At 46.8% G+C, this 16,157-nt stretch overlaps 1 protein-coding gene and 1 long non-coding RNA gene across 5 annotated transcripts; one reads left to right on the forward strand and one right to left on the reverse strand.

Annotated features, from left to right (window-relative positions):
- WDR83OS (WD repeat domain 83 opposite strand) lies at nucleotides 34-15,114 on the forward strand. Of its 2 annotated transcripts, XM_005652849.2 has the most exons (5): nucleotides 38-113; nucleotides 3,044-3,173; nucleotides 13,932-14,037; nucleotides 14,537-14,634; nucleotides 14,729-15,114. In XM_005652849.2, exons 2-5 carry the CDS (start codon nucleotides 3,112-3,114, stop codon nucleotides 14,793-14,795), a joined length of 333 nt encoding a protein of 110 aa, XP_005652906.1. In that variant the 5' UTR covers nucleotides 38-113; nucleotides 3,044-3,111; the 3' UTR covers nucleotides 14,796-15,114.
- On the reverse strand, nucleotides 1,554-16,125 carry LOC100736972. Of its 3 annotated transcripts, XR_002341622.1 has the most exons (6): nucleotides 15,971-16,125; nucleotides 15,695-15,768; nucleotides 14,528-14,609; nucleotides 12,767-12,829; nucleotides 4,049-4,168; nucleotides 1,554-3,303 (listed from the first exon to the last, which is right to left on the reverse strand). It is a non-coding gene; the product is annotated as an uncharacterized LOC100736972 (long non-coding RNA). The 3 variants fall into 3 exon arrangements; XR_002341621.1 differs by lacking the exon at nucleotides 12,767-12,829; XR_001304741.2 differs by lacking the exons at nucleotides 1,554-3,303; nucleotides 4,049-4,168; nucleotides 12,767-12,829 and adding an exon at nucleotides 8,947-9,283.

Here is a 16,157-nt window from a genome sequence, read left to right on the forward strand (position 1 = left end):
CACATCGGAAGCTGCCAGAAGCTGCGACACCCGCAGCGGAAGAGGCGCGACTTCTGACTCGCTATGTCCGCTAACAGTATGTCGGACCCACGGAGGCCTAACAAAGTGCTGAGGTGAGGATCCTAGTTGTCATGGTGTTAAAAAAACGAAAAACAGCTGTAAATTTTAAGTTTCTAATTGGCTTTATCAAACGATTCATGGATTGGGCAGTATCCCATCTAGCAAGGGGGGGAAGGGGCTCTTAAGGGCTACGGAAATGGAAAGTTTTTTGAAGGCAGGGCAAGGAAGTCATAAGAAAAAAGGATTATTTTAGATTAAGTCACTTCCTTTTTGGGGAAAAAAGGGTCTTATTAGGTGATGGTTACCTCGTCTTCTTTTTGGGGGATGGAGACGGGAGAGGCACTCTGTAACAGACTAATGCGTTTGGTGCTGATCAGAAAAATACTGAGTGAACTCTTAAAACTACATTTTTTTGGAGGAGGTTGAAGCTTCAATTAAGTTAGGTATTAGGCCCTGCTTTGGTGGCTTGGCCCTAGTCCAAGTGACTCCGTTTTGGGCCTGTGGTTTTTTTTTTTTAAACAGTGCCCCTCTTTTGATTGGACTCTCAGCTTGACTGAGAGGTGTAATCAAAACTTAAGGCTTGGAAAGATAAAAAAAAAAAGAAATAAAATTTAAAAAAAAGGCTTGAGGAGTTCCCTTGTGGCTCAGTGGGTTAAGGATTTGTCTCTGCAGCAGCTAGGGTTGTTGCTGTGGCGCCTGTTTGATCTCTGGCCCAGAAACTTCCACATGGGGGCGAGGGTGGCCCAACCAAACCAACAAATAAAAAAACACTTCAGGTGTGAGAGCCATTACCCACTGCTGTGTTTGAGGTTATTGTAGTTTTTGTTGTTCCTTTGCATGGTGTTCATAGGTTTTTATATTTTTGCTTAACCTCTGTGATATTCACAGGTCCTGACTGGCTTCAGGTTCACCATCTTTAAGTTGGTCATTCTCTTGTTCCTTTTCTGATGTTTTAGGGAGATATTCTGCTTGGTGGTTAGCGGCTGTGAATATACATTTAAAGCTCTTGAGAGAATATGGTGCACCAGGGAGATTATTATGATTAAAATAAACAGGATAATTTGCAGTGTTTGGAGTGCGCTTTGGAGCTGTGGTCCTCAGCACTCAAACCAGTCAAAATTAAAATATATCAAAGAGTATCCCATTGAAGGAGTCACTTTTTTTTTTTTTTTTTTTTTTTTTTTTTGGCTTTTTAGGGCCACACCTCTAGCATATGGAAATTCCCAGGCTAGGAGTCAAATCAGAGCTGCAGCTGCTGGCCTGCACCACAGCCACAGCAACGCCAGATCCTTAACCCACAGATCCTTAACCCACTGAGCCAGGCCAGGGATTGAATCCGCATCCTTATGGATACTAGTCCTGTTTGTTCCACTGAGCCACAACAGGAACTCCCCCCGCCCTTTTTTTTTTTTTTTTTTTTTTTTTTTTGCTAGGAGTCAACTTAAGCAAACTGGCTTGCTCAGTGCTTTTACATAATTGAGGTTCTTTTCTTCTTTTTTGAAAATTGTTTATTTCATTGGAGTATAGTTGACTTACAATGCTGTGTTAGTTTCAGGTGTGTAGCAAAGTAATCAGTTATACACATACTTATAGCAATTTTTTTAAAAAACTTTTTGCTCATATGGGTTATTATGAAACTGAGTTTCAACTTCCCCAGAAGAGTTAATCCAGGCGCAGCAGGTGGTGTTGGTCACAGCACAGACACTCCTTGCTCAGCTAAAAGATAACCAAGGTTGGAGTTCCTGCTATGGCACAACAGGATCGGCTGCATCTTGGGAGTGCTGGGTCACAGGTTCCATCTCTGGCCCTGCACAGTGGGTTAAGGATCTAGTATTGCTACAGTTGCAGCTTAGGTCATGACTGCAGCTCGGATCTGATCCCTGCCCGGGAACTCCATATATGCTGCAGGGTGGCCAAAAATGGAAAAAAAAAAAAAAAAAAAGATAAGGGCTATCCTATTATAAAGAACAACTTTGGCCAGAGACTCTAGGTTCTTTTTTTTTCTTTTTGCCTTTTCTAGGGCCGCTCCCACGGCATATGGAGGTTCCCAGGCCAGGGGTCTAATTGGAACTGTAGCCACCAGCCTACGCCACAGCCACAGCAACACAGCCTTCGACCTACACTACAGCTCACGGCAATGCCGGGGATCCTTAACCCACTGAGTGAGGCCAGGGATTGAACCCACAACCTCATGGTTCCTAGTCGGATTCGTTAACCACTGCGCCACGATGGGCCCTGCCAAGGGAATTAAACCCTGAGTTGTGAAATCCTCTCCATTAGGTCCTTTCTAACTCAATGATGTAAATCTGAGAGTTGACCAATGAGGTTAGTTTGCTTGTAGACAGTTAGGGGCACAGTTAGATAATCTAAGAGGCTTTGCCCGCAGTGGCTATCTAGGCATTTAGAGGCCCAAGAAAAATAATAACCACCATGGACAAAGACAAACCATTCCCATTAAGGAGGTGCTGTTAATGGATTCATTCACAGAGATTACCGTGTTTACCCATTCAAGCCAGGTGTCAGTTTTTCAGCACATATGAGGAGAGTATCTCCCAGTCTAAAGTGTTATTCTAAACCTTGCAAAGATGGGTTCTGCTGGTGAGATCTCTCAGTGAGTGGAGGCAAATCTGATCTAGATTATCATGGGAACGTGGGCCTCCATATGCTTCGGGTGTGGCCCTAAAAAGCAAAACAAAAAAAAAAAAAAAAAAGAAGAAGAAGAAGAGAAATTGGTCACAGGAAGGACCAGGGGGTCTCCAGCGTCACGGATAGATTGGAATCTTGGATGACAAATCCAGCAGTCTGAAAGGTTACCTCCCTTAGCAATAGCCTGGGAGAGCATTATCTTTCCAGGTTAATGCCAGAGTAAAGAAAAGAAACAGGAGAAAAGCTTTCATGTTTAGTTAAAGTATGGTCTTGATCCAGTGTCTGGGACAGAAGCAATCAATCCACTTTGATGGCAGCTGTTTCTCTTCCTCATCAGTTTGATTCAGAGGTCCCCAGCATCTGTGCAAGACTAAATGTCCCGTGGAGCCTTCCTTAGCTGTTGAGATGTGTACCCAAGGCTCAGTGCCTTCTAGTTTCGCAGCAGTGTCCATGGTCAGGAGCAGTTGGTAAGATCCCTTCCAATGGGGCTTGAGGGCTATTTTCCTCTGATGATGTTTCTGTAATACCCAGTCACCGGGCTCCAGATTGTGCCCAAACAGGATCCTTTGAATTGGGATCTGGGAAGCCTTCTTTAACCTGTTGATGACAGACTTTAGTATATGACATTAAAGACTTACAGCAGCTGTTCATACTAACATGAGATAACAAAGGATCAGCAGGAAGTTGTATACCAGTGGACACTGGTTTACTGATGACTTTACTGATGACTGAGGAACTTCCATATGCCACAGTTGCGGCACTAAAAAAAACCAAAACCCCTTTGTTTCCATAATATCCCCAAGTCATGGATAACCCCAAGGGCATACCTGCTAATGGTTTGAATTTTTTTTTTTTTTTCTTTTGTCCTTTGTTGTTGTTGTTGTTGCTATTTCTTGGGCCACTCCCGCGGCATATGGAGGTTCCCAGGCTAGGGGTTGAATCGGAGCTGTAGCCACCGGCCTACGCCAGAGCCGCAGCAACGCGGGATCCGAGCCGCATCTGCGACCTACACCACAGCTCACGGCAACGCCGGATCGTTAACCCACTGAGCAAGGGCAGGGACCGAACCCGCAACCTCATGGTTCCTAGTCGGATTCGTTAACCAATGCGCCATGACGGGAACTCCTGGTTTGAATATTAATAGTTTATCACCTGATAACTGCCTTGCTCAGGTAAGGGTATGGAGTTGTGTTTGTTGGGCTGCCTTAGTCCTAGGGAAGTTTCCCTTTCAAGTAATTTATATTGGTTAGTAGTAGCATACCCAGCTTGGAAACAAGGCATCCCTTTTTCATTTTTAGAATTGACCCATCAAAAAAACAAGATTGGATCACGATGTTCTTACCATGCAGTCATGGGCTCATCTTTGTCAGGCAAGAGTAGTGCTGTAGCAGGACTGAGTACACTGCAGCATTTGAGATGTAGAGTTAGGTGTGAAGGCAGAAGGATCTCATAGGAGGTTAATCTGCTTGCAGAGAAATATGGAATCAATTTAGAGGTAAGAAGACTTTGGGCAGGAGTTCCTGTTGGGGCTTAGTGGTAATGAACCTGACTAGTATCCAGTAGGATGCAGGTTTGATCCTTGGCCCTGCTCAGTAGGTTAAGGATTTGGCGTTGCTGTGAGCTGTGGTGTAGGTCAAAGACTTGGCTAGGATCTGGTGTTGCTTTGGCACAGGCTGACAGCTGTAGATCCAATTAGACCCCTAACCTGGGAATTTCCATATGTCACGGGTGCAGCCCTTAAAAAAACAAAAAGAGGAAGAAGATGATGACTTAGGGCAGTATGAGGAGTTTATAAGTAAATATCATTACCTAGGGTTAGGTCTGCTAAGACATCTATTAGTTTTGTAGCTGCAGCTATAGCCTTACGACAGTTAGGATAGACAAGGACAACTGAAGCCAGTTGTGTGTTGTGACAGGAAACAGGCTGTGCTTATTGCTGCGTTCCTCTGTGAGCCCTCCCAGGGTCTAATTACCTTTCATGAACAAATTAGGGTGAAAGGTTTTGAATAATTAGGTAGCCCTAGGGAAGGCTGTTTTTACAGGCTTGTTTTAGTCTTAGAAAATATCTGTTTCCATCTATCCTCCCAAGAAAGGGGCTTGGGGACTAAAATCTTAGTAAGTTCATAGAGTGGGGAAGCCAACAGAGAAAAACAGGAACCCATAGTCTGCAATAGCCAATCAGGTCTAGAAATCCATGAAGCTGTCTCTTTGTTGTAGAAATAGGAAATTCTTGGATTAGCCTAATCTTTTTTGGAGATAGCTGGATTCCTTCAGCACTTAGGCTATGACCTAGGTAATGAACAGTATTAGAATTGTAATTTTTTTTCCTTGGAGAGTTTATGTCCCTTTGGTCAATGGAAATAGTCACCTAGTCTGTAATAAGAATAGAAGAGAATTTGGGAGTTCCCGTTTTGGTTTAGCAGGTTACAAACCCGACCAGTATCCATGAGGATGTGGGTTTGATCCCTGGCTCTAGCTCAGTAGGTTAAAGGATCTGGTGTTGCTGCAAGCTGCGGTATAGGTTGCAGATGTGGTTCGGATCTGGCGTTGCTGTGGCTGTGCCATAGCCTGGGCACTTCCATAATGCTACAGGTTCAGCCCTTAAAAAAGAAAGGAAAAAAAAAAAAAAAAAAAAAAAAAGGAAAAGAAGAGAATTTTATTTAAGCCAAAGCGAGGACTATAGCCCTAGAGACAGATTCCGGAAGCACTTGAATTGTGTTTTACTGGACAGCAAAATAGGGAGGCTTATATAGTCAAAACCTATATTTACATAAGTTGTTTGTCAGGAGTTATATAACCAGAGTTGTCAAGAAGTAAGGGTGCTTGTTAAGCAAGGATTGGTGGGGTCCGAAATGCTCGTATAGTTACAAAGGGAGACCTTGAGACTGTGAGGTTGCAGTTGGCAGCTGTTAACAGATACTGTTTTGAGAATAGCAGGTGGTGTAGTTGAATTTGATACTGTTCAGAAAATTCAAGTTCTCAGTGATGCAAGAATGTCTCCACGTCCACAGTGGCCAGCCAGCTCCATGTGGATGCCTCAAGTGCATATCTTGAGATACATATCTTTTCAGAACAAAGAACACATATGTCATACATCAAACATGACGGGTATATTCCTTCAAAGATTCAAGAGACAGATTAGCATGTACACAGTGAGGCAGCATGACCTTAGTGTCTGGGAAGGGAACCTCATCTTCAAAAGAATTGATGCACTGGTGTTACAGGACTGGGGTTGGGGGCATTTATCCCTGTCTTCAAAGAGGACATTTTAAACAACCTGATAACTGCATTCCTTTTTTTTTTCTCCTTTTCTTTTTAGGGCCTCACCTGTAGCATATGAAAGTTCCTAGGCTAGAGGTCAAATTGGAGCTGTAACTCCTCTTTTAGGTAATATGTTTTAGTCCTGGACAAATTGCCATCCTCACCCTTCAGATTTCCAGGCTGGCAGGATCTGTGTATCGCAGGGTCTAATACAGGGTGTGATTACCTCGTGGGAGATTAGATCTTCTGTTGTTGGTGTGAGGCTTTGTGTGGCTTCAGGCTTTAGTGGATACTGAGGTAATTGAGGAAGAGGTTTAATTATGTTTCTCTGAATCTTTTTTTTTTTTTTTTTTTTTGGTTGCACTGTGGCATGTGGAAGTTCCTGGGCCAGGGATCAAACACGTGCCACAGCAGCAACCCAAGCCATGGCACTGACAATGCCAGATCCTTAACCCACTGAGCCACCAGGGAACTCCATCTCTCTGAATTTTTTTTTATTTTTAGGACTGCACCCAAGGCATATTGAAATTCTCAAGATAGGGGTCAAATTGGAGCTGCAGCTGCCAGCCTACACCACAGCCACAGCAGTGCCAGATTCAAGACACATCTATGACCTATACCATAGCTCATGGCAACTCTGGATCTTTAACCTGATGAATGAGGCCAGGGATCAAACCCACATCCTCATGGATACTAGTTGGGTTTGTTACAGCTGAGCCATGAGAGGAACTCCTAGGCTCTGTACTTTTTATTCTCCCAAGGATTGGAAGTAACCTACAGATTTTTGGCACCTCAATTTAATTAGGTGACTTTTGTTGGAATTCTTTCCCTTCTGTGTCAAGGACAGAGTGTAAAAACATAAAAGATCAGTTCAGGTTGGTCATGAAATTTTAAGGTGAGGTCTTGATCAGAAGCAAAATGTATTAGCTTATACCCACCCCCCTTTTTTTTCCCTTTTTGGCTTTGCCTGCAGCATTTGGAAGTTACAGGGCCGGGATTGAACCTACACCAGCGCAGTGACCTGGGCTGTTGCAGTGACAATACTGGATCCCTAACCTGATAAGCCACAAGGGAATTCCCTGTATTAGCCCCTTTAACTTAGGAGATCTCCATCTAATAGATTGAACGGGGATTTGCTAACATAGCAGAAAGGAGAGTCTTTCAGTAAAAGGTTCCAGAGTTCTTTGTACTGGTTAAGGCAGAAATTCTCTCTGCACTTTTATTAGCTACTTCCATTAAGGAAATCTTTTTCCAGGAATTTGTTGTCCTATGAGGGGGTGGGGGCGGTTTAAGGCGGGAAGTGTAGCTCCAATATCAACTAGCATTTGGCACGGTTTCCCATTAATTGTAATTTTAGTTTCCCCTTGGCTGTTCAAGAGAATTACTGATTAACAGTTTATTGGAGAATACTGAGCGGGTAGGTATGGGGGCACTCAAGATAATTTGCATAGGGGGAGTTCCCCTTGTGGCTCAGTGGATATAGTCTGACTAGTGTCCATGAGGATGCCAGTTCAATCCCTGGCCCTGCTCAGTGGGTTGGGGATTTGGTGTTGCTGTGAGCTGTGGCATAGATAGCAGATGCGCTCTGATCCCGAGTTGCTGTGGCTGTGGTGAAGGCTGGCAGCTGTAGCTCTGATTGGATCCCTAGCCTGAGAATGTCCATATGCCACATGCCACAGGTGCACCCCTAAAAAGCAAAAAAAAAAAAAAAAGACTTTGTATAGGACCTTTGAAGACCATCTTTTCAGTGTCCTAGTTGATTACATGTGAAACATTGGCCTTCAGGCCAGCCTTTTGATGGTGGCCCCCCAGGAAGGTGTTATTTTAGGTCTGTGGCCTTGGAGCTGTTTTAGCTGCGAAGCCAATAGCTTGGCAGATTTTTGCTCGAGGTCTTCCTCTCAGGTCTTTTTTTGTCTTTTATTTATTTTATTTTATTTTATTTTATTTTTTTGTCTTTTGTCTTTTTGTTGTTGTTGTTGCTATTTCTTGGGCCGCTTCCGCGGCATATGGAGGTTCCCAGGCTAGGGGTTGAATCGGAGCTGCAGCCACCAGCCTACGCCACAGCCACAGCAACGCGGGATCCGAGCCGCGTCTGCAGCCTACACCACAGCTCACGGCAACGCCGGATCGTTAACCCACTGAGCAAGGGCAGGGATCGAACCCGCAACCTCATGGTTCCTAGTCGGATTCGTTAACCACAGCGCCACGACGGGAACTCCCTTTTTTTGTCTTTTTAAGCTTCCCTCGCTTCATAGGGAGGTTCCCAGGCTAGGGGTTGAATTGGAGTTGCAGCTGCCGGCTTTCACCACAGCCAGAGCAATACAGGACCCAAGCTGCATCTGTGACCTAAACCACAGCTCATGGCAATGCCAGATCCTTAACCCACTGAGTGAGGTCAGGGATCAAACCTGAATGCTCATGGATACTAGTTGGGTTTGTTACTGCTGAGCCATAATGGGACCTCCCTAAGTTCTTTTCAAAGTACTCAGCTGTGGTCACTGGCTTTCTCGGACTGGTGGTCTTCCATCCTATTTTCTGCCTTTTTATCAATAGGTTATCTCAGGAGGTAACCTATTTGCAGACGGGGCAGCTAGAGGAGGTTGGGTGACTGTTTATTTTTTATTTTTTGTTCTTTTAATATGTATTTTTTCATTTTTGTTTTTTAATTTTAAGTGAGAATTGCAACATTTAAAAAATTTTTATTTATTTATTTATTTATTTTTTGTTTTTTAGGGCCACACCCACGGCATGTGGAGGTTCCCAGGCTAGGGGTCAGATTGGAGCTATAGCTGCTGGACTATGCCACAGCCACCGGGATAGCAACGCCAGGTCCCTAACGCACTGGGCAAGGCCAGGGAATGAACCCTCAACCTCATAGTTCCTCGTCGGATTCATTTCCACCGCACCGTGACTGGAACTCCTGGGTGACTCTGTTTATCATATGCAACCGGAATGCAGGAGGAGAGCTTCCAAGAGTGCCTTAAAGTCAGCCAGATTCATCTTTCTTTGGTTTGATGAATAACAATCAGTAGGGGTAGGGAAGACTCTAGAAATGGCTTATGGAAGGACAGTTGGTGGAGTTCCTTTGCGGCACAGTGGGTTAAGGATCCAGCATTGTCATTGCAGCAGCCGGAGTTGCTGTTGTGGCAAGGGTTCAATCTGGGTCTTGGGAATTTTCACATGATGCAGGTACAGTCCAAAAAAAAACGTCAGTTGCTGTTTTTTCAAGCCTTTTCTGGTTGAGGATCTGGAATATCATCCTTCAGGTTTTGTCTTTGGCTTCCTGCATCCATTTAGGGGCTTCACCAGCTCCTACCTGCATGTGCACAAGCTGTTAAAGCTCTTGCAGCCTGGGGTCGAGGCACTGATAGTGAGTTGACATTCTTCAAAGAACTTTTTTTTTTTTTTTTAAATTTTAGTTGTTGTTGTTGTTGCTATTTCTTGGGCCGCTCCCGCGGCATATGGAGGTTCCCAGGCTAGGGGTCGAATCGGAGCTGTAGCCACCGGCCTACGCCAGAGCCACAGCAACGCGGGATCCGAGCCGCGTCTGCAACCTACACCACAGCTCACGGCAACGCCAGATCGTTAACCCACTGAGCAGGGGCAGGGACCGAACCCGCAACCTCATGGTTCCTAGTCGGATTCGTTAACCACAGCGCCACGACGGGAACTCCTTTTTTTTTTTTTTTAATTTTTGTTGTTGTTGTCAAAGAACTTTTGAGATTCCTCCCTCGTTTGAGGAATACCTTAACAATGGCCCTTCTTCAGTCTTTGACTAAAGAGTAAAAGACACTCAAGGAGGTTCATCTGCAACTTTGGGTAGTTCTGTCTTACACGGTCAATGTTTAATACTATCTTCAGGAGTTCCCGTCGTGGCGCAGTGGTTAACTAATCCGACTAGGAACCATGAGGTTGCGGGTTCGATCCCTGCCCTTGCTCAGTGGGTCAAGGTTCTGGCGTTGCCGTGAGCTGTGGTGTAGGTCGCAGACGCGGCTCGGATCCTGCGTTGCTGTGGCTCTGGCGTAGGCTGGCAGCTACAGCTCCGATTCGACCCCTAGCCCGGGAACCTCCATATGCCGCAGGAGCGGCCCAAGAAATGACAAAAAAAAAAAAAAAAAAAAATACTATCTTCAGTGTGGAGAGACAGTTCGGAAGGAGAATCAGGAGTTCCCGTTGTGGTACAGCAGAAATGAATCAGACTAGTAGCCGTGAGGATGTTGGTTTGATCCCTGACCTTGCTCAGTGGTTTAAGGATCTGGTGTTGCCATGAGCTGTGGTATAAGTTGCAGACAAGGCTTGGATCCCGCATTGCTGTGGCTGGCAGCTGTAGCCTGGGAACTTCCATATGCCATGGGTTTGGCCCTAAAAAGCAAAAAAAAAAAAAAAAAAAAAATCAGTAAACATGAATACTCGGGTGAAGAATAAGGTAAAGAAGGAGAGGGGGAGCAGTAGGAGTCATGTCAGTCCTATCCTTTTTTGTTTTAGGTACTTCCTGTGTTTTTGATTTTTCATTAGCCTTTCTGTAACCAGTATTTTAATGATGCTGTTTTGGAATCTTGAAGCCTTTTGGAAGCTTCTGCATATCAGTCAAAATAGTATGCCATCGGTGTTGTCACTGAAGCAGCTCCAGTTGCTGCTGTGGCAAGGGTTCAATCTCTGGCCTAGGAAATTCCACATGCTGCAGGCATGGCAAAAAAAAAAGGATTTAATTAGGAAACCCTCACTTTCTTTTTTTTTTGGTCTTTTTAGGGCCACGCCTGAGGCATATGAAAGTTCCGAGGCTAGGGGTCTAATTGGAGCTGCAGCTGCCACCCTACACCATAGCCACAGCAACACGTCTGTGTCTATCTTGCTGATAGACAGGGATCTGAACCACGTCTGTGACCTACACCACAGCTCAGGGCAACACCAGATCCCTGACCCACTGAGCAAGGCTGGAGATTGAACCTGTGTCCTCATTGATACTAGTCGGATCTGTTATCTCTGAGCCATGATGGGAACTCCAGGAAACTGTCATTTTAAAGGGGACTTTAAAAATATTTATTTATTTTTTTATTTATTGTCTTTTTAGGGCCACACCCACAGCATATGGAGGTTCCCAGGCTAGGGGTCCATTCAGAGCTGTTGCTGCCAGCCTACACCAGAGCCACAGCAATGCCAGATCCAAGCCTCATCTTTGATCTACACCACAGCTCATGGCATCGCCAGATCCTTAACCCACTGAGCGAGGCCAGGGATCAAACCTGCAACCTCATGGTTCCTAGTTGGATTCGTTTCTGCTGCACCATGACGGGAACTCCTCTAAAATTTTTTTTTTTTTTTAAATTATAGTTGATTTATAATGTTCTCTCAGTTTCTGCTCTACAGCAAAGTGACCCAGTTATACACACACACACACACACACACACACACACACATTCTTTTTCTCTCTCTCTTTGTTTTTGCTTTTTAGGGCTGCACCTGAAGCATATGGAGGTTCCCAGGCTAGGGGTCTAACTGGAGCTACAGCTGCTGGCCTGCACCACAGCCACAGCAATGCAAGATCTGAGCCATGTCTGCAACCTACACCACAGCTCATGGCAACGCCAGATCCTTAACCCACTGAGCAAGGCCAGGGAATGAACCTGCAACCTCATGGTTCCTAGTTGGATTTGTTTCTGCTGCGTCACGACGGGAACTCCTTTTTCTCATATTATCTTCTATTATGTTCTATCACAAGAGATTGCATATAGTTCCCTGTGTTGTACAGCAGGACCTCATTGCTTATCCATTCTTTTTGGGGGTGGTGGGGGGGTGGGGGGTGCACCTGCAGCATATGGAGGTTCCCAGGCTAAGGGTCTAATTGGAGCTGCAGCTGCTGGCCTACGCCAGAGCCAGATCTGAGCCACGTCTGCGACCTACACCATAGCTCACGGCAACGCCAGATCCTTAACCCACTGAGCGAGGCCAGAGATCAAACCCGAAACCTAATGGTTCCTGGTTGGATTCATTTCCGCTGTGCCACGACAGGAACTCCACTTATCCATTCTAAATTCTACTAATCCCAAACTCTCAGTCCATCCAACTCCCTCAAGGGGTCTTCTTGAATAGACAGTCTTGTCTCACTGAAACATTCCCCACAATGGCCATTGTAATTCCAGGTTGGTTTTAGTAATATTTTGCCATTTTTGTAGATATTTACAGCTTCTGGGATTATAGTTCTTACACATAAACTAAGCAGGTGTGCCAACAGGTGGCGCACTAGATTCATCAAAGGTGAATGCTCCCATCTCTCTTAGCTGGCCTTTATCTTACACAAAGCAAGACCTACAAACATGTGGACCTTAACACTCCAGCAGTAACCAGTTACTGCGGCTTGGCTAAGTGTACCATTACTAGTTGCCAACATGGAAGCTGGGGCTGGGGAGAAGATTGAACCAGCAGACCTCAAATGGGAACTGTGGACTGATTCCAAACAAATGGAGAATTGAAGCTGCCACCAGTAGTGCCTAACATGGAATCAGGAAGGATCTCAAACAAATAGGGAACAGCAAGCCAAACTGCCAGCAGTTTCTAACATGGAATCCGGGAACAGAACCAAGGGCTTAGGGTTTTGAACAAAATGAGGAACTGTGGTCTGAACTACCAGCAGCCCTGAGAATGTGGAACTATTGATTCCAGACACATGGGGAACTGGCTGGAAAGCCAGTTAGATGGGGAGCATGATGCAGAGAGCAGAGCTCAGAAGTGAGAGGGATTTTCCCATAGCCCTGGAAACACCGAGATAAGACACTGAACTCAATAAGGGGTTCATGGGTACCATGCTTGTGTTTCTGCTCTCTGAATACTGTCAGAGGTTTGGATCCTGTCGCTGTCACCAAATCTGTTGAAAAAACAAGGTTTAACTGAGTAAATTCTAAAAATCTAATTGGCTTTATTGAAGGATTCATGGATCAGACAACATCCCATCTAGCAAGAAGAGTGAACTCTAAAGGGCTGCAGAAAGGGAAAGGTTTTTTGTTTTGTTTTTTGTTTTTTTTTTTGTCTTTTTTTGTCTTTTGTTGTTGTTGTTGTTGCTATTTCTTGGGCCGCTCCCGCGGCATATGGAGGTTCCCAGGCTAGGGGTTGAATCGGAGCTGTAGCCACCAGCCTACGCCAGAGCCACAGCAACGTGGGATCCGAGCCGCGTCTGCAACCTACACCACAGCCCATGGCAACGCCGGATCGTTAACCCACTGAGCAAGGGCAGGGACCGAACCCGCAACCTCATGGTTCCTAGTCGGATTCGTTAACCACTGCGCCACGACGGGAACTCCCAGGGAAAGGTTTTTAAAGGCAGGGCAAGGAAGTCATAAGCAGAAACAAAAGGATTATTTCAGATTGGGTCACTTCCTTTTTGGGGAAAAAAGGGTCTTATTAGGTAGGTTACCTCTTCCTTTGGGGGATGGAGAGGGGAGAGGGCCTGTGTGACAGACTACATTAGTGCAGATCAGAAAACTCCTGACTGACCAGTTAAGACTACATTTCTGGAGGAGGCTGAAGCTCCAGTTAAGTTTAAGTGGATTGATCTAGCATAAGTGACTCCATTTTTGGCCTGTGGTTTTCCTTATTTATTTATTCATTTATTTATTTGTCTTTTGTCTTTTTAGGGCTGCACCTGTGGAATGTGGAAGTTCGCAGGCTAGGGGTCAAATTGGAGCTGTAGCAGCTGGCCTACAGCTACATCAGATCCAAGCTGCGTCTTTGACCTACACCACAGCTGATGGCAATGGTGGATCCTTAACCCACTGAGCGAGGCCAGGGATCGAACCCACAACTTCATGGTTCCTAGTTGGGTTCGTTAACCACTTAACCATGACAGGGACTCCTGTGGCTTTATTTTTAACAGTGGGAATGGGCCTCAGGTTGTGGGTTGGGAGCCCAAGGGAGTACCTGCCCATCCTGGGAGTGGACCTTGAGCACCCCTGACCCTGAACCTGCTGCAGGTACAAACCCCCGCCCAGTGAGTGTAACCCAGCCTTGGATGACCCAACACCAGACTACATGAACCTGCTTGGCATGATCTTCAGCATGTGTGGCCTCATGCTCAAGGTGGGCAGGGCTGTTTCCTTCCAGGTAGCTCTACCTGGCACTGGGGAAGGGATGGATTCAGAATGAAGCAGGGCCAGCACTGAGGGGTCAGGGCTGGGGTGATGCTGGGTGAAGAAAGCCAGAGCTCTGGGGGAAGCCAAGGGTCTGGGTCAGGGTAGGTACATGGGAGATTGGTCTGAGGATGGGGCCAGGTTTTAAAGCATCTTGGAGGGGACTGGTGGAAAAAAGGTGGGGTCCTTAGTGTGATGGGGGATGTCAAGGGCCATTCTCCTTAGGCCTGAGGGGATGTGGGGTCAGACATGCAGGACAAGGGAGTAGGACCAGTGCTTTGGTACCGGAGTTAGCTATGGGGGCCTGGGACTGTGGGACTTTGTGGGGCAAGGTTTGAGCTGCACCAGGTGGACTTGGGGTTGGCACTGGTGCCTGGGAATGGCCCTTATGTGGGCTCATTAGGGTGCCTCTCACTGACCTAACCCATCCATCCACTTACCTCTCCCAGCTGAAGTGGTGCGCTTGGGTTGCCGTCTACTGTTCCTTCATCAGCTTTGCCAACTCCCGGAGCTCTGAGGACACTAAACAGATGATGAGTAGCTTCATGTGAGCCTGGGCCTGGAGAGGGAGGGACTCCTGGGTAAGGGGAGGGGATCCCCAAGCCTATCCATCCTGGACTGACTCCTCTCTCCTGTCTCAGGCTGTCCATCTCTGCTGTGGTGATGTCGTATCTGCAGAACCCTCAGCCCATGACGCCCCCCTGGTGATGTCAGCCTAGAGGGGTCCCATCCTGGACCCCTCTGTCCACCTTGCCCTAGGCCTGGGCCTTGGCTACTCAGTCTCTGGCCCTCAACTGCAGTCCTGGGCTTCTCTGGGTGAGGTAGTCTCAGGGCCAGCAGGTGGATGGAGGGAACTTGGCTCTGTCCCTGGGATCCCACTTCTGCTGAGGCAGCGAGGGGAATTGCATAGGCCAACCCACTCCTGCCTGCCTTCCCCACCCTGCCTGCTGCTGGGGGAGGTGCTGTCCATGTTTCCAATCATTTTCATGTTGAAACCAGTTAATAAAGTTTTGCATTCTGGATGTTCTCTGTGACCTCACTCTCCGGTGCATTGTGGGTGCTTGTCTTAGCAGGGGGAAGGGCTCCAGTTCTTCCACTCTGTCAGACCTTGGGTGGGAGCCTTAGTTTGGAGACTTCAGGGTAGTTTTCTTATTTCACACGCCTCCAGCCCTAAGTCCCCTGCCAGAGACAGAACAGTGATCTTTGCCCTCTGGCAGCAGGGCTAATCTGAGGAATCTGGGCTTTGGTTTTCTTTCTTTTTTCTTTTTTTTTTTGCCTTTTCTAGGGTAGCTTCCTGCTGCATATGGAGGTTCCCAGGCTGGGGTCTAATCGGAGCTGTAGCTTCCAGTCTACGCCATAGCCACAGCAATGCGGGATCCAAGCCGCGTCTGCGACCACAGCTCACAGCAACACCGGATCCTTAACCCACTGGGCAAGGCCAGGGATCGAACCTGCAACCTCCTGGTTCCTAGTCGGATTTGTTAACCACTGCGCCACAATGGGAACTCCTGGGCTTTGGTTTTCTTATCAGGGGAATGGGGGTACTGTAAGCAAGTCAGATGTACTGGTAGGGACCAGGGAAGGCAAGAAAAACCGTTTTCCCTTACCTGTGAAGTTCTCACTCTCCTCTCCAGAGGACATCCGTGTCTCTCCCAAGGCTGGATGCCACCCCTCCCCAGCGCTGTAAGAGGCAATTCCTTTACTCAATGTCTCAATCCGTAGGACAGAAAAGGGCACCCATTAACCTCTGCTCCTGGCCAAGCTAGGTTCCTGGCGGACCCTAGCCCTGAAGGTCAACGGCATACCCTAGGATTCTACGCACATATTTTACTTCCAAGGCAAACCCCAGCACCCGTAGGAAAATCTGAGACCCCTGCTCCTACCTCCAAGGAAGCAGCTAGACTAAAACATTTTCTGAGGAAACCAGCGCCGGGAGGGGCTACACACACCCAGGGCCTCGCTGTACTCCTAGGCCCCCAGGGTACCCAGAGCTACTATCTCCGTCTCGTGACTCTCTAGGCCACACCCTAGCCCCGCCCTCGCTGGCACCCATTGGTCAAGCCGAATCCT

The sequence above is a fragment of the Sus scrofa genome, chromosome 2 (assembly GCF_000003025.6).
Source record: "Sus scrofa isolate TJ Tabasco breed Duroc chromosome 2, Sscrofa11.1, whole genome shotgun sequence".
Lineage (NCBI taxonomy): Eukaryota > Metazoa > Chordata > Mammalia > Artiodactyla > Suidae > Sus > Sus scrofa.